Source organism: Nannospalax galili, unplaced genomic scaffold (genome assembly GCF_000622305.1).
Source record: "Nannospalax galili isolate Female #2095 unplaced genomic scaffold, S.galili_v1.0 scaffold1485, whole genome shotgun sequence".
NCBI classification, from domain to species: domain Eukaryota; kingdom Metazoa; phylum Chordata; class Mammalia; order Rodentia; family Spalacidae; genus Nannospalax; species Nannospalax galili.
Genome location: NW_008353031.1, coordinates 164,046 through 187,940, shown reverse-complemented (window position 1 = coordinate 187,940; position 23,895 = coordinate 164,046). Strand labels below are relative to the sequence as shown.

At 36.1% G+C, this 23,895-nt stretch overlaps 1 protein-coding gene across 1 annotated transcript in view; it reads left to right on the top strand.

Annotated features, from left to right (window-relative positions):
* LOC103747790 (CUB and sushi domain-containing protein 3) overlaps positions 1-23,895 on the top strand; it is a 473,923-nt gene that overhangs the window by 425,456 nt on the left and 24,572 nt on the right. Inside the window, exons 45-48 of the mRNA XM_008850327.1 lie at positions 8,134-8,313; positions 9,939-10,112; positions 16,076-16,249; positions 17,344-17,430. Coding sequence (XP_008848549.1) covers positions 8,134-8,313; positions 9,939-10,112; positions 16,076-16,249; positions 17,344-17,430 — 615 coding nt within the window. The remainder of the gene's footprint in view (positions 1-8,133; positions 8,314-9,938; positions 10,113-16,075; positions 16,250-17,343; positions 17,431-23,895) is intronic.

The window sequence follows — 23,895 nt, the reverse complement described above, 5'->3', positions numbered from 1 at the left end:
GTGCTGAGCAATGTAATTCAAGTCTTTTTGTAACAGTTTGATGATTGCATAGACAAATATATGACTAAGTCACTAATAATAACTTAAATCATAAACAAAAGTACCCTCAAGTTATACTTCACGGAAGTTCCACTCTGAGAAACCAGTGAGTTTATTGTACTGAACTTCAAAGCATGAGTTTGCATTGCATAGGTTGTTTACAGGAGCTGGGGGACCTCAACGCAGCTGTATTGCGAAGTGGTCAACCAATATGAAGGATGACATCTCTATAGCCCCGTAGATGGGCTTTCACATCAGTCAACCTTCTCTGGCATCTATACTGCTTACTCTGTATACTCTAGCACTTCCCTAGACCACAAGGTAGCATGCATTTAGAGCAGAGTTACATACAAAGGCCTGAGAGTTGCAAAAAGGAGCCACCTGTATTTCAGGTAAGGATCCAATGATCCACCCCAGCACTTCTTTCTATAAAGGAGTGCCAACAGTCAACAGGCTCAATCTTGGTGGTCACTTGAAAGCAAACACAGCTGAGCTGATGAAGACAGTGACTGGCTGAGGAGTCTGAGACCAAAGTGTCAGGACATTCTCAATCTAGGGACAGCTGCTTGCTCCTTCTATTATGGCACCCTGTGTTTTTGCTTAGCAATAAATACAAAAAACAAAAAGAGTTCTACCTAGCCCTTCCCACTCTTGTCACATGGTTCAAGTTCCATCCATGAGGGCAAAGTCCTCACAGACTAATTCCTAAAATCCACATCTCTTAATAGTATTGCTTTGGGGATTAAATTTCAACAGGAATTTTACAAGGAACTAAGCATTCAAATGCACGCACATATACATGCACACATAAGTTTAATTTTTCTTTCCATTCTAATTAATCTTGTATGTACTCATAAGTAGTAGTAGCTGTCATTGAGTGTTTAACCACTTAAAATTTGTGCAGAATGCTTTAAATATTTCTTCTACTTAATTATCACAACAAATTTATGAAAAAGTATAACATTCTAATTTCTATTTCACATTGGAAACTGTATCTTGGAGAGAAAACATAACTTTTTTTTGCCATGGTAACACAATAAATACAGTAGCTAAGGTTGATTTTCTCTGTATAATTCAAGAAGCAATGTTCTGGAGTTTCTTTCTGTCCCCAGATTTTGTGGTATTCCTCTGTGTTGTTGGCTTGCTTTAGTCTCTTTCTTCTTTATAATAGTGGAGAATACATGGAATGCTACAATGATAGAACCACTCTAATACAGCACCAAAAAAAAAATCACATTAATTTGTAGCCCATTTGTCTCAAAATTTTCTAATAACTATTTTTTTTCTGAATGTTACAATTTGAATTTCACAAAATTATACCATTTCTTGCTTAATGAATGTGTAAAATGTTGTTTTGTACAACAATCCGCCCTCACAATTCTTTGTGTCTATTACCAAACATGATTTTGTATATCAAGCAAATACAATGTGAACCAACTATAAAGTTACAAATCATGAAAGAGATGAAAGATTTTAGAATATTGACTCAATGGAAATATGCTAGTGCACTGTTAAGTATAGACACAATTATTGGTAAGGAGATTTGGTAGAATTAGGACACTGCAGATTGAAAGACAAATGTCAGTAAGACAGATATTGAAGCTGATTGCCTGTATATGAAAGCATTAATAGTAACTCTTGGAAAAATAAATAAAACACTTGAAATGTCTTTGTTGATTTATCTTATTCCAATAGTGTGGTGACAATAAAATATAAATTATTGAATTCTATTTGTATTTATTTCACTTTTATTTTGGATAATGTGAGAGCTTTTATCTCTCTAGTGATTATCCTTGGGAAAGCAAAACCCTTTACCTACTAAAATCAGAGAAATAATCCACTTTTTAGCATATTTTTTATTTTCCAATTTTTGAAATTTTATTTTATTTTTGAGAATTTTATATGTGAGTATTGTTTTTCCATTACTTCTATCCCTCCCAGTCCCTCCAACTCCTCCCATGTACCCCCCACTCCCTCTTAATTTCTTGTTTTCTTCTCTACCATTGTTATACATACATCCAAATATTTAAAATATACATATATATCTGAACAAAGTTCTTAAAAGAAGAAATAAAAATTGCTAAGAAATACCTTAAAAACTGTTCAGCATTCTTATTAAGTAAATACAAATTAAAACTAATATAAAATTTCATCTTACCCTAGTCAGAATGGTTAAGATGAAGAAAACAAATGACAACAAATACTGGTGAGGATGTGGGGAAAGAGAAACCCTTATTCACTGCTGGTGGGATTGCTTTAAATTTATGCTGAAATGGTTTTACCAAGAAAAAAACTTGAATAAGAAATCTATAAAGAACTGTTAGCAATATTTCCTACGGATTTGACTACTAGAAACCATTTGTACACAACACGGTATCATTGGGCATTTTTTCAGGAACTGACAATAAAAAGTTCGATGGTAAAATTTCCTACTGTTTATTTCGCTAGTAACATGGTCATCCAGCTATTTTTCCATTTGAGACTGTCTGCTTGTGTGGCTTTACAAATATTCCATAATTTCTTGCCTGTCAAACAGCAAACACACACACACACACACACACACACACACACACACCTTTGTTATATCTTAAGAATCCCAGTTTACTGTCATGGAGATGTTAGCTGTAAATTGCTCTTTTCATCTGAATGATATTTAAAAATATTTTTAAGTAACTGTATTTAATAATAGTAGAAATGTCCTTGCCATCCATGTCGACCTATAGAAAAGATAGCAGCAACAAAAATAAAATTCTGCCTACATTATTTAGCCAACTTTAAATTATGGATGAGTTGAGGACTTACCATTTTAATGAATCTCTGCCTGAAAGTATCCCTTATGAGGAAAACACCTTATTCCTCCCTAGAACTTCTTCTTCAATTCCTGTCAGGTCCTTATTAAACCAGTGCTGAGGCAGCACTTCCTCAAAATCTCTTGCTTTCTCCTGGGTGGGTAAATGATTTCATCCTGAAATCAAGAATGAACATTCAAACAATATGCACACTTAGCAGAGGAAATATGAATGCGAAGTAACATCCATAGACCTAACCAAACGGAGAAAAAGGTATTTTCACACTATAATATAGCTATAAATAGCAGCCTGATTGTAAAATTCAATGAAGTTGTTTTCTGTGTTCACATTGAGACAAGATTTAAAAAATAAGCAGTGGTAAATACTCATTCAAAAATACATGAAAAATTAGTTGTGAGGGATGCATACCTTCCACGTCTACCTGATATGGGCAGCCCTGGTATATAGAGCCTATAGGACACACGGTGCACAGGGGATTTATTAGAACAAGTGTGAGTTAATTTTCAGATCTCCAAAGAAGATTTCACATTATTTGTTTAAATGATTTTTAAAAAGTCTTTTCTTCTCTCTCTTTTATTTTCTTTTAATAAACTAGAATTTCCAGTTCCAAAATGACTAATACCCAGGGCCCCACATCAGAGCGGTTTTATTTTTTTGAACCAAGGACAGTATATTTAAATTTATCAAGCTGAATGATAAAGAAATCTAAGGCTTTTTATTTCCAATAATTAGCATGAAAATGACCCTTACTGGATCTTTGTCACAAACTTGAGAATTTTGAGACTTTTCAGAGGTTTTTATTTACTTTTTAAATAGTTTTTTTTTAAATAGGATATAGACAAAGGGGGTGTTGGATGATATATCAAAATAACACTGAATGAAGTGAAGCTAACGTATGATCTAATTCTCCTCAAGGAGACATCTATCCCTCAGGACTGTGGTTCTCAATCTGGGACTGTTTCATTTCCCAGGGAATATTTGTCAATGTGTGGAGATAGTTTTGGTGGTCACACTGCAAAGCAAGAGTTTACTATTAGAAGGTGGCATGTTCAGGCCAGGGATCCTGCTGAATACCCCACAATGCACAAACCCCACCACCACAGTCAGGGTCATTTGGCCACAAATGGTAATAGTGTCTGAGTTGAGGTTGAGCTCTCTCTTTCCTGAGATCTGAAAAAGAAATTGACTTTTAAATTGAGAGGTTATATAAATTCAGAAGCATTATGGGGAGGTAGGTTGGACCATCTTTCTGGAGCCTCTTTCTCTCTCCTACAGTAGAACTCTATTCTGGTGTTAACATAAGAAACCTGGCAAAGCAGATGTTTAATAAATGTCCAGAAAACATGCTGTTTGCTGTGCTGTCTAAAATAGTGAACAACAGAATAACAGAATAAGTCAAACATCAGTTTTGTTACACAAGACACATTGCATGTATATCTGTGTAGGGGAATAGACTGACATTAAAATCAGCTACTTGGGTCTGTGTTCTAGCAAAAATATTCATTACATATTCCATAAAAATGCATTATGTTTAAGTTATGGGAGACAGAATTTTATTTTATTTAAAAATTAATCATCATGTTCACAAACGAAGTTAAAAAGAAAGATTTTAAGTGGCAAAAATCAACTAAATTACTATAATTACAGTTTATTTTTAGTGTAAAGATTCTCTTTTTAAATTTATCAAAAATCATACCAAATGGGCATTAGTTACATGAAAAACAGTGAGAATCGCCACACAAAACACCTTCAAATCTTTAAAACAATTTGTGTATTTTTTAAAGATTTAGAGCATATTTAATTGCTCCAAAAATGCATTCACATATTTATTCTATGAACAAATATTTACTCTCCCTTGGTGACTCTTGTACTACACTAATCTCCAAGACTACAAAGCCATAGAAAAGAGACAAAATATCATTCTTGTAATCTTTTAGTGTGTGTGTATTTAAGGATTTGGGTGGTTTTAGCTGACTTCCTACAAATAAACCACAAAACCCATTCTAGTGTATTGATGTCTCCAAATTTAAGGTGAAGCCCTGAAGAAAGGCTGTACTTAGGTTTTGACTGCAAAGACCCAGTGTCCTCTGGTTGCTGAAAACAAGCTGGTAGTGAATGAATTGACTTGCCAAGCAGGTGCTGTTTATGAAGACTGTTGCTATTGGAAACTGTCTCTTCCACTGGCCTTTGCTTCACTAGGAAGCCACCAAACAAACCCTTCTGAGCTTTTATTGTCAGACATTTCATTCATGCCTCAGCCACAATGTGCACAGCTCATTCTCAGTGCCTATGTGAAGCGCACCCTTTGCCCTCTCCTTTGGTGGATGCCTCCAGCTCGTGTGCCCTCTGAACCTCATAGCTGTTTCTTCTTGCCAAAATTCTAATTAAATCTATAAAAGTCCCTGTCCAGAAAAAAGACTTAATGGAAGTTCTTTTTAATATTCTCTACTCATTAAGAATCTAGGTTCAAAGTAAGAGATAGGCTACTGAAATCCAGTAAAATACATGTAAATTCTATATTCATTTTCATATGATTGTAAGTTTTGAAACTATAAAAACATATGTTGTGTAATGCACAGGATTAAATATCTCCTATCTAATTTAGTTACATCATCAAAAATTCTCTTTCTATTGATAATTGCAGGAAGAAAAATTTAACAGATGTGACTTTAAAAATAGAATCTAGGTTAGACTTGATGAGTTTGAATTCCATAAACTATTTTGCAGGGTCAAAGAATTCTCAGTGGAGGTGCCCTAAATAATATTCTTTAATTTAAATGCTATTATTAATATTCTTACAATCTTTTAGGCTCAACAGAATAGAATAAAATGAGAAGAATATTGACAATCATTCTCAACAAAAATTTAATACATATTAGGGTTTCCTTTTTATGTACACTTTTGTTAAATTTTTGTGTATTTCATACAATAGAACTTCATCATATTTAGACCCCCATCTCCTATCTGCATCCTGCCATATCCCTCCCCACAGGGTTTCATGCCTTCTGTCATATATGTTAAGGCCTATCGAGTCAAGTTTGTGTACCCAGATGTCCCTTGGTGCACGTTCACCCACTGGAGCCTGGTCAGCCTGTCTAGCTCTAATCCATTCTTAGTCTGTAATCTGGAGAATCTAAAGGAGTATCTAGATATTAAGGAAACTCTGTTTAAAATTGTTCAGGGACAAGGGAGAAATAATGAAAAATGAGAGAAAGAGAAGGACCAAGGGAGTGTAAGAATCCAAGCATATTTAGGGAAAGTATTTGCATTGTTAAAAACAAAAGAAATCAGTAAACTAATCATGTTAATCACACTATGTGATTTTTATCTTTATAAATTCAAAAACCATAACCTACATTTTCCTTTCTTTTAGCTGCCTAATAGCTACTCATGTATTCGTTCCCCAAATCGTGCTTAAATACTGTGTTTCAAGACAATGAACACGTTTATAACCTCAATTACTTTATAATATTTGTTATACTTTATTCTTAAATTCTGTTATCTACATTTCTAAGCCATTTCAACTTCTTTTGAAATTTTTTGTGATGTTTTAAAATAAATTATTATATGTGTATTGAGCGTGGGCAAGGGTCACTAACTGCAGCTGCTATAAAATCTGTGTTGAATAGGGTCCTGTGCTTAGGGTTCAGGTCTCTTACTGACACTGTAGTTCCTGACCTGTCCATTTTTAACTTGTATTTTGTCACTGAAGTTTACTGCGGCAATGGGCATGAGCTGAAGGCTGGTGTCTTTGACCCATATACTTGGGTTTTGGTCTAGGCCATTAGATTTCCTTAGCCTGTGCCTGTGTCTCTGTCTGGCTTCCCTATTTCTGTTCCTACAGTGGAACGGCCTTTCATGTAGCTGGCCAACTGTGTCATCACTAGTCAGAGGTCCATGCCATACTAATGTCCAATTCTCTTGTGGGAGTGAGTGAAAATATAAAGAATAAAAAATAGTTATGTTCATGAAAGTGTGTGGCAGAGCAAAGAAAGGTCTGTGTCCAAGATTGCAACATCATACAAGACTGAGCAAGGCTTTAGATTGGCAAGGAATTCCCACAGTCCACATAGCACATGCATTCTACAAAGGAGGCTGCAAATTTTTTAAAAAAATATTTTACTTTTTATTTTTATTTTATGTGTATGCATGTATTGCCTGCATGTATGTAAGTGCACCCGTGTTGTGCAATGCCTGCAGAGTGCAGAAGAGGTTGTCGGATCCCCTGGGACTGGAGTTATGGACAGTTGTTAGCTGCCATATGGGTGCTGGGATTTGAACCTGGGTCTCCTGCAAGAACACTCAGTGTACTTAACTGCTGAGCCATCTCTCCAGCCCGAAGCTGCAAATTTTTAAGGGTGGTGGTCCCCCTGCATTGATGATTTGCTTTAGACATGGGAATGGGTTTCAGTGGCTAGAAAGAGTAACACAGATACTGGGTATTTTTAAAATCTGATTTTTTAAATTACATTTATTCATTTGTTTATATGTAAGGGTGGCGCACACATGCTATGTCGACTTTAGAAAATCAATTCTGTCCTTCCAACATTTGAATTCTGGGGCTAGAACTCAGGTCCTCAGACTCTGCAGTAAGGGCTTTTACCCACTGAGCCATCTAGATGGTTCTGCAACCTGATTTCATTATATGGTTTCAGGTCAAAAGTTCATCACCTTCTTATGTCAATATAGCATGTTAACTTAGCCTTTTCAAGGTCTTAAATAACAGTTCTAAAGCACATACACAGCATTCATAACAATGTACACATAGAACTCATAAGGTTAGGATTGAATGCACACTACTTTAATAAGATTAAAAGAGCCAAAAATCACTGTGTGGTTGAGGGAGAATCTCCAGTCCCATTCCTATCTGAGGAGCTATTGGCAGTTGATGACTACATTTAGCAAGGCCATGAGAGGCTACCCAGGCTCTGGTAGATGTTCCAACATCAGTACATATACTGGGAGCACTCAAAGGATGCAGTGGGTACTAAATTAAAAGAGGGAGAAAGCACATGAAGCTGGGAAGAAAAAAACTGGGGGAGATATGGGAGGAATTAGAGGGCAGAGAAGAAGGGGTAGATTAGTTCCAAATTCATTATGTACAAGTGTGAATAACTTATTAAAAAAGAACTGCCAGTATGTGGTTTTAAAATGCTTATGTTTTATGATTACAAATGAGCACGACAACTATTTCCCTACATATGTTAAGTATGCCATATGCTTATTACTTGCTTTTAAATATGGGCCATGTTAACCATCTGCTCTTCCCATCTGATACTGATAGTCATCAGTTGTGGAGACCCAGGTATACCAGCCAATGGACTGAGATACGGAGAGGATTTTGTGGTTGGACAAAATGTTTCTTACATGTGCCAGCCAGGCTATACCATGGAGTTGAATGGTTCTAGAGTCAGGACGTGTACAACTAATGGCACGTGGAATGGAATGATGCCAACGTGTAGAGGTATGGTACTGATTTCAGCAACGCTGTGAAGTGATGACCACTGTGCATTTTCTTATTTTTATATGCAAATTTAATGTATAATTAAAGATATATTCTATTCTTGGTTTCATTTTTTTTCTGGCGCTGAAAAGTTTGTTTTAAAATTTCACTATAATATATGGATGTTTTGAAATGGTATTTGGATCAAGTGTTACTTCTGATTGTAACGCTCCTCTGCTGTAATGACAATGTGCAGCTATGCAGCAAAAGAACAAAAACATCATGTAATCTGATATGTGGTCACCACTGTTCCTTATACTGATGGGTGAATGTTTGAAGAAGAATGTGGCTTTAGCAAGTTGTAACTTTAATTTTCCAACCCACTTGGGTCCTTCAAAAATGGCAAAAGGAAATCTCAACTTGAGAAAGTTAGTCTGAATTATGATACTTTAATTTTTTTAAGTTCAAGGAAAATCTGTTTCTTCTAAGGATATAATGATTATTTTGTTAATATAAGCACAAATTTTCTATTTTATACTTCTTTCACTGAAAATATTTCATATTTTATGATTATTTGCATAATGCAGGTAAAAAGTCACATTATTCATAGTTTTATAAGAACTTTATTTTTGATAATTAAGATTTCTTATTCACGAATCCATTTATATGTCTATGAGTTCATTACTTAATACATACCTGAGTTATATTCTAACAAAATTAGTAATCATAATACATTTTTCTTTTTCCTGGATTATGCATTTTCTGAATAAGATCACTGGGAGTTACATTTACTTCCTGCATATTTGTATTAATCGATATGCATTTCATTAAAGTGATCCACACATAGGTGTTTCATCTTAGAGGTTGTTTTGCACATTCATATATTCATACTGATAACTGAAATAGTAGCAAACTCAAAAACTTTGTCCACATGTGTTGTTAGTCATCATAACACAAACACATCATTTTTAGGCTTGGAAATGGCTACCCATCTTTTCCTTTCCTATCTGACACATTTTCCATCATGACTTTGATTGGGAAAATCTTAAAATAATTCAAACAAATTAACTTTTAAAAATTAAAAGTACATTTACAAATCCAATAAAGGCTTTTAACAGTGGAATCTTCATGTTTACAGGAGCCGATTTGAACACTGTAATCTGATACATGGTTGGTCTATGTTTTAAGAAATATAAAACTGCTTCCAAATTTCTGTTTCACTGATCATACTAAATAAAGTCAAAGCACCCAGCTTTTTAGTCTCTCTCGAGGTCTTTGAGAAATAATTTTATATAAGTAAAGCAATTTATCAGTTGCAGCATACCAGATAGAAGCTCACCCTTTCTCTGACTCCCCTTAATATATCAGGGAGCTTGCTATAATGTACCAAGAATTTCTAGTAACAGATAGGCATGCTGACAAGAACAAGCAGCATTATCCAGGGTTTAATTCCAGGAATCTTTGGAGAAGATTGCTAGGAAAATAAAGCATGTCACATGGTGCAGTCTTTCAAAAGGTTAAATTAGGACACATGTAGGTCCTAATGATATTTATTTATTTATTTATTATTTATTTATTTATTTATTTATTCATTTTTTCACAGAGGCTGTTTCATCAGCTGTCTAATTACTTTTAATATATTGCAGCTGTTACCTGCCCAGCTCCTCCCCAGATCTCTAATGGAAGGCTGGAAGGAACAAATTTCGATTGGGGCTTTAGTATTAGCTACATCTGTTCTCCGGGGTATGAGCTATCCTTTCCTGCTGTTTTGACCTGTGTAGGCAACGGAACCTGGAGTGGTGAAGTACCACAGTGCTTACGTAAGTATAATTTCCATACTTACAATGATGTTCTAAAGTAACATTAGTTACTTAAACTTCAAATTTGCCAGATCGTATCTGAAGTGGTTAAATTCCCTGAAAATGTCTGATTAATTTTTTTAAATTCAGTTTTTATCAGCACAGCTGCTTTTCATGGAATCTAGTCATTATGTCCTTTCTGGTTTGACTCAAAATATTAAACTAGCTGGGTGTGGTGGTGCACGCCTTTAATCCTTGAGAGGCAGAGGCAGAGGCAGAGGCAGGCGGATCCCTGTGAGTTCAAGGCCAGCCTGGTCTACACAGTCAGTTCCAGGCCAGCTGGGGCTACAGGGAGACCCTGTCTCAAAAAGACCAGTAAAAAAATAAATAAACTACTGTATTTAAATAAAAATGTATGCAACTTTTTTCTTATTTTTGTTTTTACTTTTTTTTGCAAATTTCATATAATTTATTTCTTTTTTATTGGTCTTTTTGAGACCAGGTCTCCCTGTAGCCCCAGCTGGCCTGGAACTCACTGTGTAGACCAGGCTGGCCTTGACTTCACAGAGATTCTGCCTGCCTCTGCCTCCCGAGTGCTGAGATTAAAGGCATGCACCACCACGCCTGGCCTTATAATATGTTTTTATCTTATTTAGATCACCTCCCCTAACCTCGCCTTTCCTTGCTATACTCTGCTCAACTTCATGTACATTTATATACCTATAGAGTAAAATTTGTGGCTCCAAATGCCCTTCTGCGTGAATCTATCCACTAGAGCCTGGTTAACCCACCAAGAGTCATACCCTTAACAGAGAGTGACTCTCCCCATCCCATCAGCCATCAGTTGCCAATAGTTCCTCAGGTAGGGTTGGAGTTTCTTACCATCTTCCCCAAGTCTGTGATGGGATTTTATCTGGATTGACCTTAAGTGGAACTTGTACATACTGTCACCATTGCTGTGAGTTCATGAGTTTCCCAGCTATCTGGAAGACTGCTTGTGTCATGTATCACCTCTGAATTTTAAAACCTGTCCCTTCTTCCCCAATGATCCTTAAGCCCTTGAAGGCAGAAGTTTGGTGTAGGTGTCATATTTAGGTACAGGCAGTCAGCAGCCTCTTATTTTCTGCATGTTGGCCAGTTGTGGGTCTCTGTGTTAATCACCATCTATTGCCTAAAGAAGTTTCTGTGGTGAGAGTTGAGAAATGTATTAGTTTATGGGAGTAACAATAAGTCATTAGGAGTTGGTTTAATACTATATTTATTTAGCAGAATAGTAGTACTGGACTCTTTCCTGTGTTCTGTGTCCTGTCTAGCCACAAGTTTCTAGGCCTTTTATCAATGTTAGATACAGGTTCCACCTTAAAACATTACTGCCTAAGGTATAGACCCTCTAGAGAATCATTACTAACCAACTGGATTAAGAATGTGGGATAAGGGGCTAGAGAGATGGCTCAGTGGGTAAGAGCACTAGCTGTTCTTGGGTAAGACCTGGGTTCAAATCCCCGCAGCCACGTGGCAGTAACAACCATCCATAACTCCAGTTCCGGAGAATCTGAAGCCCTCCTCTGACTTCCATGGGCACTTACATACATGCAGCCAATATACTCATATACATAAAATAAAATAATAAAGTATTTTTTAAAGAAACTTGAATAATTACCAACTTATTCTTACTGTTGTGTTCTGTTAGACTTGAACTTAAATAATATTCAAAGGTACTCCTAGGTAATATGATTTATTGAATCGCTCAGTGTTGATGGAATATGAACTTGACCCTAAAATTTAGAATCACACTAAGCATCCTCTTAGAAAAAACAACAATGTGCTTTTAACACAGCAAAGCTACTCCAGGTTAGATAGTTAAAAGAGTATTAAAAGGATAAATCTCTTCACCAGCTTTCATAAGACTAAAAAAAATTTCAAATTTTTTTTTATCTTAATGTGAGGAGGACATGATTAGGTTGTCGGTTGTATAGAACCTGCCTAGCATAGCAAGTTTCATTGATTTGGTGATTTTTAATTTTGGTTTTATTAAAATAAAAATGATAATAATCATACATACTTATATATATATAGATGTGTAAATTATAGCCATTCAAATATAACAGGGCTAACATAATTCCTTTATATATATATATATATAATATTTCCTGCACATAACAAATTTCTTCAGTACATATATTCAGTCGAAACATCTTAATACATGCTGAAAAATAAGCTCAGAGAAGGAAGTTAGATTGTGCAAACGCTAAATAATTCTCTCACCATTAAGGGAGCAACTAGTTCTTATATGTAACCTGAGATCATGCAACTATTATACAGGAGAGTTTGTATCTACTGAGCAGCCAAATTCACTAATTATAGCAATGCTATAAATTTAACTGTAAAGAGTACTTCCTTTTTGTTTTAAAACTCGTCTCCTTGGGAACTGCATTGATTTGTATGTCTTAAATTCTAAACCCAATATCAACAGAGATTTGGTTCACTGCATGAAAATCTTGGGTAGAAACAAATGGAATGACACCCCCAAGAAATTGAGGATATTTTGTAGACATGTTTCCCTCCTTTGTTTTCGGTTAAATAAAGATCAGATTTTACAAGGAATGAATCACTTCAGAAATTGCTATAAAAACAATGATTGCTCAAGCTGAAATGCCCATTGATGATATTAGCTGTGCAAACATTTGGACTTAAAACACAGATTTTAAAGTCTGAAAAGATGAGGACTGTTGCATTTAGGGTTGAAGGTGATACCATCAGAAGTGCTTGGGTGCCAGGTGGCACTCAGGGTAACAATATGTACAGGATGTTGAAAATAAAAACAAAACAGTAATTCAAATGTTATCATGTTACTTTATCTTATTACTGAATTCTGAAAATTTTTCTCTATTTTATTTAATATTAAATTATTGCTCACATTTTTAATGCATATTTTATTTAAGTTTTGTGCATTTTATACAATAATCTTAATTATATTTAGATACCCTCCCCAATCATTACCCTCCATAGCCTCCCCACCAGATTTCATGCATTCTGTCATATATGTTAAAGCCTATGAAGTCAAGCTTTTATGTCCAGATGTCCCTAGGTTCAAGTTCATCCACTGGAGTCTAGTCAGCCTATCTGCAGTCATTCCCTTAAAGAAAATCAATTCTCCCTCATTCAACAGTAATCAGTTGCCAATAGTTCCTGGACTAGGATTGGGGCATGCTGCATTTTCCCCAGTTCCATGCTGGGTTTTTGTTTGATTGAGTTTGTGTGGGTCTTGTGCATGCTGTCAGCACTACTGTAAGTTCACATGAGCAAGTTTCCAGAGGCCTCAAAACTTCTGTTTCCCTATGTTCAGGCACTGCTCCTGGCTCCTACAGTCTTTCTGCTCTCTATTATTTTAAAAACATTTTCAGAGGTAAATGAAGTATTAAAATAATTTTGAAAATTGAGGTTTATACTTAAGTCATCAATTTAAAAGAAGTTTCAATTTAAAAGTGTTCCATAGTGTGGACAAGCATGCATTGCTGTTGTCTGGGGCATCCCTCTTTTTTTCCTTTTTCTTCTTGGAAGGTATCCTGTCTAGTTAGCTCCATCCTAGTCACATCTAAGTGTGTCTTCATTTGAATGATGTATTCAATAGTAACCCAACCTACACCACCTACTTAAAGTTGCTATTTGTGTCATTTACAGGTAAATAGACTTTCTGGTTTTAAATCTTCATATTTAAAAGCTGAACACACTTCACAATAGTTAATGTAATAAATTGCAAGTTAAGCAGTTTCACTTTGATAAAAACGAAGGTATTACATATAGGAAAATCTGCCTGGATTGCCTAGTAGATCTGAGGCTATTTGGATTCATCCCAAGCCTTCTACAGGCTCATGCTGAGCAGGTCACGCTTGCCTCCTTCATGCTGCAGCATGTGGGATCTGATCCTGCACAGGCTGTGGCCTTGATGCTTCCTCTCTATGGAATTTTTCATGTGAAATATGAACAAGGCTAAATGTTGCTTCCTTCATCTCTCTTCCCAGCAAGATATGTCTTTGTTGTATATAAAATCCATATCTATCTCTTGCTAGCCACATATACATATGCAGACTTTATATCCTTCCTTTCAACTATTTTTCAACATAGGACTGACTGCTTTTCCATATATTACTTTTGTTTCTTTACTTATTCATTATGGTAATTGTTGTTTGCTTCACTCACAAATACACCAACTTCATGAAAATAGGCATCTTCTTGAGTATGTCTACTGATAATCTCGTATTTAAACCATGTGGAATAATATTTGTCTTACCAAATACATATCTTTTGAAGGGAGTTATGTAATCATTTTGTTTGGAAGTCCTATAATCCTATGTCCTAGTTTGTTCTTCATTGCTGTGACAAAATACTCTGACCAATACCAACTTGGGGAGGAAAGGGTTTATTTAGCTTACATCTCCCAGGTCATAGTTCATCAGGGAGCCCAAGGTAGGAACTTAGGGCAGGAACCTGGAAGCAGGAGCTGGAGCACAGGCCATGGAGGAATGCTGCTTACTGGCTTGTTCCCTTGGACCCTGCTCAGCCTGCTTTCTTATGCAACACAGGTCCACCTGCCCAGGGGTGGCACCACCCACAGTGGGCTGGGACCTCCCTCATCACTCATCAAGAAGATGCCTTTCAGACATGGCCACAGGCCAGTCCAATAGAGGCAATTCCCCGATTGAGGCTCCCTCAACCCAGGTGTATCAAGGTGACACTAAAGCTATCTAGCACATCCTATAAAGATAATATCTTCACTGGTTATTGTAGAGCCTTGAAATTCCTTCATGTTATGAAGTTTTGGATTTGTTAAAAGAGGTTAACCTGATTTTCTGTTAAATGTTTTATCAAAATTTTGAAGTAAAAGCCACTAAGCTATTAGAATATGTACAGCTGTATAAGATGGGACCTATCAATAATCATGGGTTGGGAGAGGGTTCTATTCCTCCCTGTTGAACTATTGGCTACTGATGGATTCTGGGGCAAAGTCATTATCTTCAGTTGTCTAACCATTGAGGAGCTTATCAGTTTACAATAGATAGTTACAAAACTATGGTCACACACATTCCTGATTAAACTCAGTGGGTCTCAAATTAAGATTTAAAATCTGAACAAGTTAACCAAAGCAACAAATGAATGTGAGAAAGGGGCTAGTAGGAGGGAAAAAGTGATCAATACTGATGGAAGGCTCATAGAGAGTGAGGAGTTACAATAATTAGAATGTGCTTTATACATTTATGAAATTGTCAAAGAAAAATTCAATAAAATCTATTTAAAATAAGTAATGAATAAAAGGCAGCAAGGAAACAAAAACTATTGATCTTAAATGGAAAATACTGAATACAGATAGATGACTGTATGAAATGGGGTAACAACTAAAAATATAAAAAAACTTTAAATACAGCCCAGTAAAAGCCCTGCTAAATATGTGTTGAAAATAAAAATGTCAAAATAAACAAAATTCGAAAAAAGAAGAAAAATAATATTGGGATATGCATCTCAAGTGTTCAGAGCACAATAAACAGAGAAAAATATCTGTATGCACATGACGTGTGTATGCATGTATGTGAGTATGTGAAAGGGCAGTGAAGGCTGCTCTGTGAATGGATCATTATTCTGACTGTTCAGTGTCAAGGGAGTCACAGCCTTCTCAAGGATAGATTCGAACTTTACTACATGTGCATAGAGAAGTCTTGATTCTGATAAATTTAAAACAAAAGAAATGGAAAACATCCTGAGTTTAGAAAGGTAGTGTCCTAAACAGAATGTATTAGACTAATATAAGTACTAAGTTTTTATTCATCGATTTTGTACACAGAAGCCAGAAAGAAAGCAGAATTTTTCACTGCGATAGATTATCATGGATATTATGTCAGATGAGTGCAATATTCTGGTAAATTTTCATGATTTTTATAAACTATTTAATCTGATAAATTTGTGATAAGTGTCCCCGTTTCAACTTCTAGCAAAGTTTTGTGGTGACCCTGGTATACCTTCCCACGGAAAACGAGAAGGCAAAAGCTTTATATATCAGTCCGAGGTTTCGTTCAGCTGCAGTTCTCCTTTCATCTTAGTGGGATCAAGCACCAGGTTGTGCCAAGCTGATGGCACTTGGAGTGGTTCCTCTCCTCACTGCATAGGTAATGTTGATACAGCTGGTTAAGCACTGCAGTTTCAGAATACGTGCAGTGCCATTTAATGATTGTCCTATTCTGAAAAACTGTAGCTGCTAAATGTGAAAAGCAAAATACAGAAGCTTTATAAAGTATGTATAATTTTTAATGTTTTAAACTGTTGGAAGACACACTTGAAATAGTTTTGTCATATATAAATAAACTGGAAAAAGAAACCTTTCAGAATAAAAGTATTATTGTGAAATACTAAATATTAACATTTATTTACTTTTTATAATTAATAAAGAATGTTCTTATGAAGTGAAACATGCTCTAAAACACATTGACTCTAAGTGTATTTCATAATTAATCCTAATGTTAAATTCCACACTTGAGAAACTTACCCAATGGACTTCCATGAAAACAAAAATCTTATAAGTGACTAGCCTACAACTCTCGAGCATAAATTCCATATAAGTATCATTGAAATCCAAGTTATTACATCCTGTTCTCAGGAATAACTTTTACTTCTTTAAGGGAATATTACCCCACCTGAAACCATAACTTAGCAAATTTCTTGATCAAGTGTTTCATACACATGAACTTTTTTTGATAGCTTGAATTTTTCTTTAGTTTGTACTTACAGATGTAGTTGTATAACTATAGGAAAGGTTCAGAGTTCAAGAACTGTGTAATACATACAAATGAAGTCGACCTGAATTTATTTTTTAAAGATTTATTTTATTTTTAATTATGTGTGTCTATCTGTATGTGGGTATAGTGCACATGACACCAAGTTCTCTTTGAAATCAGGGCCTTCAGATTCCATAGAGCCGGCGTTACAGGTGGTTGTGAGCTATATGATGTGGGAGCTGGGAACTGAACTTGGAAGTTTTGCAAGAGCAGTAAGAACTCTTAAGCACTGAGCTACATCTTCAGCTGCAATATGAATTTCTTGCTTTAATATTAGCATACTGCTGACTGAAAGGAGATGCTATTAGATTCACATTCATGGCTGTTAACCAAGACTCTTTTACTAAATCCCAGATTATTAAAAACTTTTACATCAGAGAAACATACTATAATGTTTTAAATATCATGTTTTGAAATCTTTATTTCAGAACCCACTCGGACCTCCTGTGAAAACCCTGGTGTACCAAGGCATGGATCTCAGAACAATACATTTGGATTTCAAGTAGGTACTATTTTATTATAAATTTTCAGGTAGCATACACAGAAGGGGTCTGACTGTGACAGTTTCCTGAACATATTATTTCATTTATTTTTTATTCACAGCCCCTACCACCCTATCGGGATGTTCTTCCCCCTCTTGACACTTTCCTTCCTTCCTCCAGAGTCCTCCTTTTGCTTTCATGGTACACACAGCATATATGTTCTATTATATATGTGCATATACTAAATTCTACAGTCCACACAGTAAATAAAACATAAGTATTTGTCTGAGTTGGACTTATTTTTCCTAATGTAGTAATTTACAGTTCTATTCATTTCCTGCAAATGTCATAATTTTACTTTTAAAAATGTTTGCATTGCCAGGCATGGTGGCCCATGTCTTTAGTACCAGCACTCGGGAGGCAGAGGCAGACGGATCTCTGTGAGTTCAAGGCCAGCCTGTGAATTCCATGCCAGCGGGGTCTACAGGGTGACCCTGTCTTAAAAACACCAAGAAAATATTTGTATTTATTCTTTGAGAACATCATACAATGCATTTTGAAAATACCCCTGCCCCTAGATATTCACCCCATATCTCTCAGCCAGCTTCATGTACCTATCTTTTTCCTTCTTTATCAAAATCAGTTTGTGTTGGCCAAATACTCTTGGATGTACAATCTGTTCTGGGTTGTGGTCATCCCACCAGGGGACACACCTTTAAAGAAAGCTGACTCTTCCTTTCCCAGATGCAATTGATGTCTATCATACCTCTTCTCCCAAAACTTGGGAATCTTTGCAGAAGGAACAGAAAGACTGTAAGAGCCAGATATGGTGGGAAACTACATGGAACCTTTTTTTTTTTTCAGTCAGCAAGCAACTGCACACATGAAATCACAGCGCTGTGAAAGCATGCTTGAGATCTGCTTAAACCAGACATAATCCTAGCATAGAGGAGGGGAGGTAGGCATGAAGATCTATCCCTAGCTGAGGCGCTATTGGCATTTGATGATTTCATGATTATTTTTTTTGCAGCTGAATGAGCCAGTAAATTGAATAGTAAGAAATACAAATGGCCAATATATGTATTCAGAAAGTGTTCAACATTCTTAGCCATCAGGGAAATTCAAATCAAAACTAATCTTCTATCTCACCCCACTCAGAGTGACTATCATCATGAAAATAAAGAACAAATGCTAGAAAGAATGTGGGAAAGAAGAATCCTGGCCTAGTTTGTTCCTTCATTGCTGTGACAAAACACTCTGACCATTACCAACTTGGGGAGGAAAGTGTTTATTTTACATCTCCTGGGTCACAGTTCATCAGGGAGCCAAAGGTAGGAACTTAGGGCAGGAACCTGGAGGCAGCCGCTGGAGCACAGGCCATGGAGGAACACTGCTTACTGGCTTGCTCCCCTGGCCCCTACTCAGCCTGCTTTCTTATGCAACACAGGCCCACCTGCCCAAGGGTGGCACCACCCACAGTGGGCTGGGCCCTCCCACATCACTCATCAATCAAGAAGATTCTCCATGGCCATGGCCATGGGCCAGTCCAATGAAGGAAATTCCCCAATTGAAGCTCCCTTAACCCAGGTGTGTCAAGTTGACATTAAAGCTATCTATCACAAATCCATAGTCACTGTGGGTGAGAATGCAAATTGGGAATGGAAACCAGTGTAAGGGTTCCTCAAAGCATTAAAAGTGGAGCTGCCGTATGATCCAGCTGTACTGCTCTGTGTGTATCCTAAAAGAAGTCTAAGTCAACATACCACAGAGATACTTGTACACCTATGATTTTCTTCCAATTTTTGAGAAAAGGTTATTGTATATAGCCCAGACTGACCTCAGACTCACTTTACTCTTTTCAGACTTCCATGTATAGGATTGCAGACATGTGCTACCATGCAGGGCTCAACAGAAGACTTTAAGTAGATATTTCCATTTAGCATAAAAATTGATCAAAATCATCTTTTGGTTTATGAGCTTACAGTTTTTTCATTGCATTCATGAACACATGTAAAAAGGTATTTGTATTAAACAAGGGAGATTAAAGGAAATTAGGGGAAAATGATACTTCTAGATAATAGACTAACTGAACATGAGAATAAGATAAAAGAAAACCTGATGATAGCCCTGAGCATTAGGTAATCTGTGATCAGTAAAGAAAGGAGTAGATAGTAAAAGTAAGCGAGGGAATCAGTTATACAGGAAGACATGAGGGTGGCGAGGAGAGGTGGAATGAATGATTAAGGGAGAGGAGTTTTATATTTTTCTTTTCTTTTTCTTTTTAAAGACGGTGTCTCTCTGTAGCCTCACCTGGCCTGGAACTTGCTATATAGGCCATTCTGGCCTCAAACTCACAGAAATCTATCTGACTATCTGCCTCTGCCTCCTGAGTGCTGGAATTAAATGTGTATGCTACTATAAACATCTAAAACCTTCTTATTCAATAAGGGAATTATTTCATGGGAAATTTCTGAAAAAGCAACCTATTCATAACCTATTATTATATAACATATGGTTGGATTGTTGTATAAGAATTATTTAGCATGCCTGGTCATGTGTAGCAGAATTTCTCTCTCCCTTTTCCAATTTAGATTTTATGCGCAGATTCAGCAAATTTTCCCTATACGAGTCTGAGGGGAGCCAAAGTGCATACTGATTCCTAAAGGAAATAGGCAATTTACACATTACTCTATTGCTTTCTTTTGAAGGGTTTTCTAAATTGTGCTATTCTGGGTGAAATTCACTGTGAACCTAAAGAACATCCATTTCTAAAGGAAAGGCTCATCTAAAGTGCCATATTTTTGTCACTAAAAATAGTTCCATTTATTTACAGTTCAAACACAGTATGAACATTGATTCTAGTGTTTTCCATTCTTCTTGATTGCTTTCATCTGGTCCAGATAATACGAATCTTTAAAAGCATGTTTCTATCTTTATTATATCAATGTTTTAGAGAATTGTTGATTCATAGCTCTATAAAAAGTTGTAGCAATTGTGGTCGTCAAGTGGCTGCTCTCCTCCGGCTATGGCCTCTCTCCTGCTCTCTTAGTTCCCCTGATCAGTCATCCGGTCCAGACCCCAGGGCTGGTGAGGAGACTGTGTCAGCGGAGCTGCATTCAGACACAGGAGACCAGGTTCAGTGACACAGATCTGGTTTATTGCAGGAAGGCACAAGCTTATATAGGGGTAGTGGTCCAATCACGGCACAGCAAGTAGTTTAAAGGTGAGGTATCCAAGGGTGGTGCACAGTACAGTAAGTAGTTTAAAGGTGAGGTACCCAAAGGTGGTGATTAGTGAGTGGCGAGCTCCAGGCATCAGTCTCATGATCTGCCAATGGGAGCAAAATGTCACAAGGCATTCCTTGTGGCTCCAGCAGTTGGGCTGTTGCTTCAGGCCTGCTGTATGGCTGTCAATAAGACTTTCACCCTAGGCTCAAGCCTGTCTCCCACAAGCAATTGATCTGAATGCAGACAGATGGGCCACTAGTTGCACAGTGTTAGTTGCCCTCATCAAAGGGATGAAGAAACTGAAACAGAATGTGACTTGTTTTGATCACAGATGAAGTTGGTGACAGTGAACATAAAATATCAATGTTATTATCTGTGCATTAAATCAACCTGGTTTTCTAAAAATTATGAGTCCTTTTTCAAATATCATTTGAGGCAATGGAAAGGAAATGGTTGAGTTTAGATGAGTAATGCAACAAAAGGAATGAAATCATTATCTCTCGATTTACAAAATTTTAGTATTACAATCATTGAAAACTATCACAAAATTAACATAACCTTGAATATCTATTATTTAGCTGATGAATATATACTAGGTTATTATATTTTATAAAGATAAATGTATTTTAATAGTATTATAATTGTTGCAGTGTCTACTAAAACATTTACCATATAGATTAAGGACATGAACTTTTTTACCTACATATGGTTGATATACATAGTTAAAAACATAAATACTTAATATGTTCACTAACTTTGTGTAAAGTTATCACGATAGAAAGTTATATAATTCTAACTAAAACAATTTATTGAAAGATACCTAATGAATATGGTGTCATGTATAAAATGTGTTGTTATGAGTTGGGAAAAACATTTGCCTGCAAACAACAAAAAGTGTTTAAACCTAAAGTTACCATAAATCCTTTGAAGGTATATTCAAATCCCCAGGAGACAATGAGCTAGAGCAAGACTAGAATCTAGGCACAGGACAATATTCAGGCTTCTCTTCTGTTTGTGCATTTTTATTCCTGCCTCTCTCCACTGGGAATGTTTCCAGGAGTGTGTCATCTCTGTTTATATCTCAGCCACAGTGCAAAAAACGAGTGTTCCAATCTCAGTTCCAGAGTTCCAAAGAGACTTATGAGTGTAGCTAAGTAACAGAACATTCATCCAGCATATATCAGGACCAAAGTTTATCCCCAGTCACTGGGGAAACAAAACAAAGCCAAACTTCCTGATCTTGAGCATCAAATTTCTGAGTTTTGGCTTTACCATGGTTTGACAGGTGACTCATAGTAAGGAAGTAAGTTCATAGCTACAGGAAACTCACCTTTGCAAATGCCAAGACAAAATTAAGAACTGCTGAGAAATGCAAACCATTTTCTTCATTTTCATCTTAAATTATTCTGTTTTGCCTACATAAGTTCATGTAGTAGATATGGGAATATAGATATGGCTATTAACATAAATATAACATTTGATGATTGATACAATGATAAACCTAGTGTTGGAAACAAAAGACTCCAATATAATTTCTTTATATACCTGAAAGATTATAAATTAGAATATTTTGGACTGAAAATAGATTAATGGTGCACAGTAGGCATGTGAATGGGAAAGAATACCTATCAAAATGATTGACACAACATCTAGATTAGTTATGGAGTGAATGCCAAGACAAATACTTCATTAACTGTTGTGTAGCTCTTTAAATTGAGCTCTGAGCAGTAGAAGTTACATTATTTGGATTCAGAGCTTATTTAATAAAACAACTGCATTTCAGTCTAAGTAACTAAAGCCCTGTTTAAACTCAAGGTCCTTAATCTTATCAAATAATGATGGTGATGTCCAATTTTCAATTTAAATTAGGAACACTGATTGGGGTAAGCATGTTCCATAGTGTTTTAGTAACTTAAATGAATAAGATGATATAAATTATAAAAAGTCATAACTATCCATTTAATTCTTTTTGTTTGTTTAATGTTTATCTTTTTATTTAATTATTTTATTTTTAACTTCCCTGACTCTGATTTTTGTCTCTAGAAGTTCAGTTACATGATTTACAGTTTCTATAGGGCACAGGTGAAGGTACATTGGGGCTGTAGTAGAGTGACAGAAAAATGATGGAAAAACCCTTGGTGCCTGGGAATTGGAAGGGTTCAACGTTGAGGCCTGGGTACCCATGACCATGTGTGGAGTCAAGATCATAGCTGGTCATGAAGGGAAGTGGCAAGTTCATTCCTGAGAATCAGTCCTCCCAAGACTAGAAGGTGTAAATAACAGAAATCTCCTCTGTCCCCAATATAAGTCCAACACAGAGGCACAACCAGAGACCTCAGGGGAGGGGGTTGTGAGGAATGCAGTCACTCAGAGAAGGTGGAAATTGCTGCCTAACATCAGGAAGTCCTCCATGCTTCACCATCAGCCCACTACAGGAAGAATGTGAGACTTCAAGGTTGAGAACCATGGTTCCAATATCCATTTATTTCCATTAAAATATTATTCTTATTGAATATTAGAAAAAACAACCCTTAAAGCAGGAATTTCAGGACTAAAGTTAATAATGATACTAGAAAAGAGAAAACAGGGTGTGAATGGTAATGTCTGAGACACTGACTGAACAGTTTCAGGCTGCCTTTGCTGGGGAGTCTGATGAAGCAGACCCTAAGTATCACTTGTTTTCTATCTATAATTATTTAATAAATCTTGTTAATTTTCCTTATAATACTTTTGAATTAATAACTTTCCTCCCACAAGTTAATAACTTGCTCACTGCCACAAGCTAATCCAACTTTTATCCAGTGAAAATGTCTGAGACACTGACTGAACAGTTTCAGGCTGCCTTTGCTGGGGAGTCTGATGAAGCAGACCCTAAGTATCACTTGTTTTCTATCTATAATTATTTAATAAATCTTGTTAATTTTCCTTATAATACTTTTGAATTAATAACTTTCCTCCCACAAGTTAATAACTTGCTCACTTCCACAAGCTAATCCAACTTTTATCCAGTGAAATCTAAAATGGTAGTGTCAACCTTGTAATTACAGTTAACACTCTTCATCCAGTCCATCACCTGTCATTTGAGACTCTTCAAAACTGATTCTTTCTCCTGTCTCTAGTTCACTATGATAGCTAGGACATATATAAAACATGTTTGCTCTCACAGCATGGAGTGGATTATTTATCCTATTTCATTTAAGCTTTAAAACAAATCACTAGACAAAAATAGTCTAATCATCATTTATAGATGAGGAATAAAATTTCAAAAAAG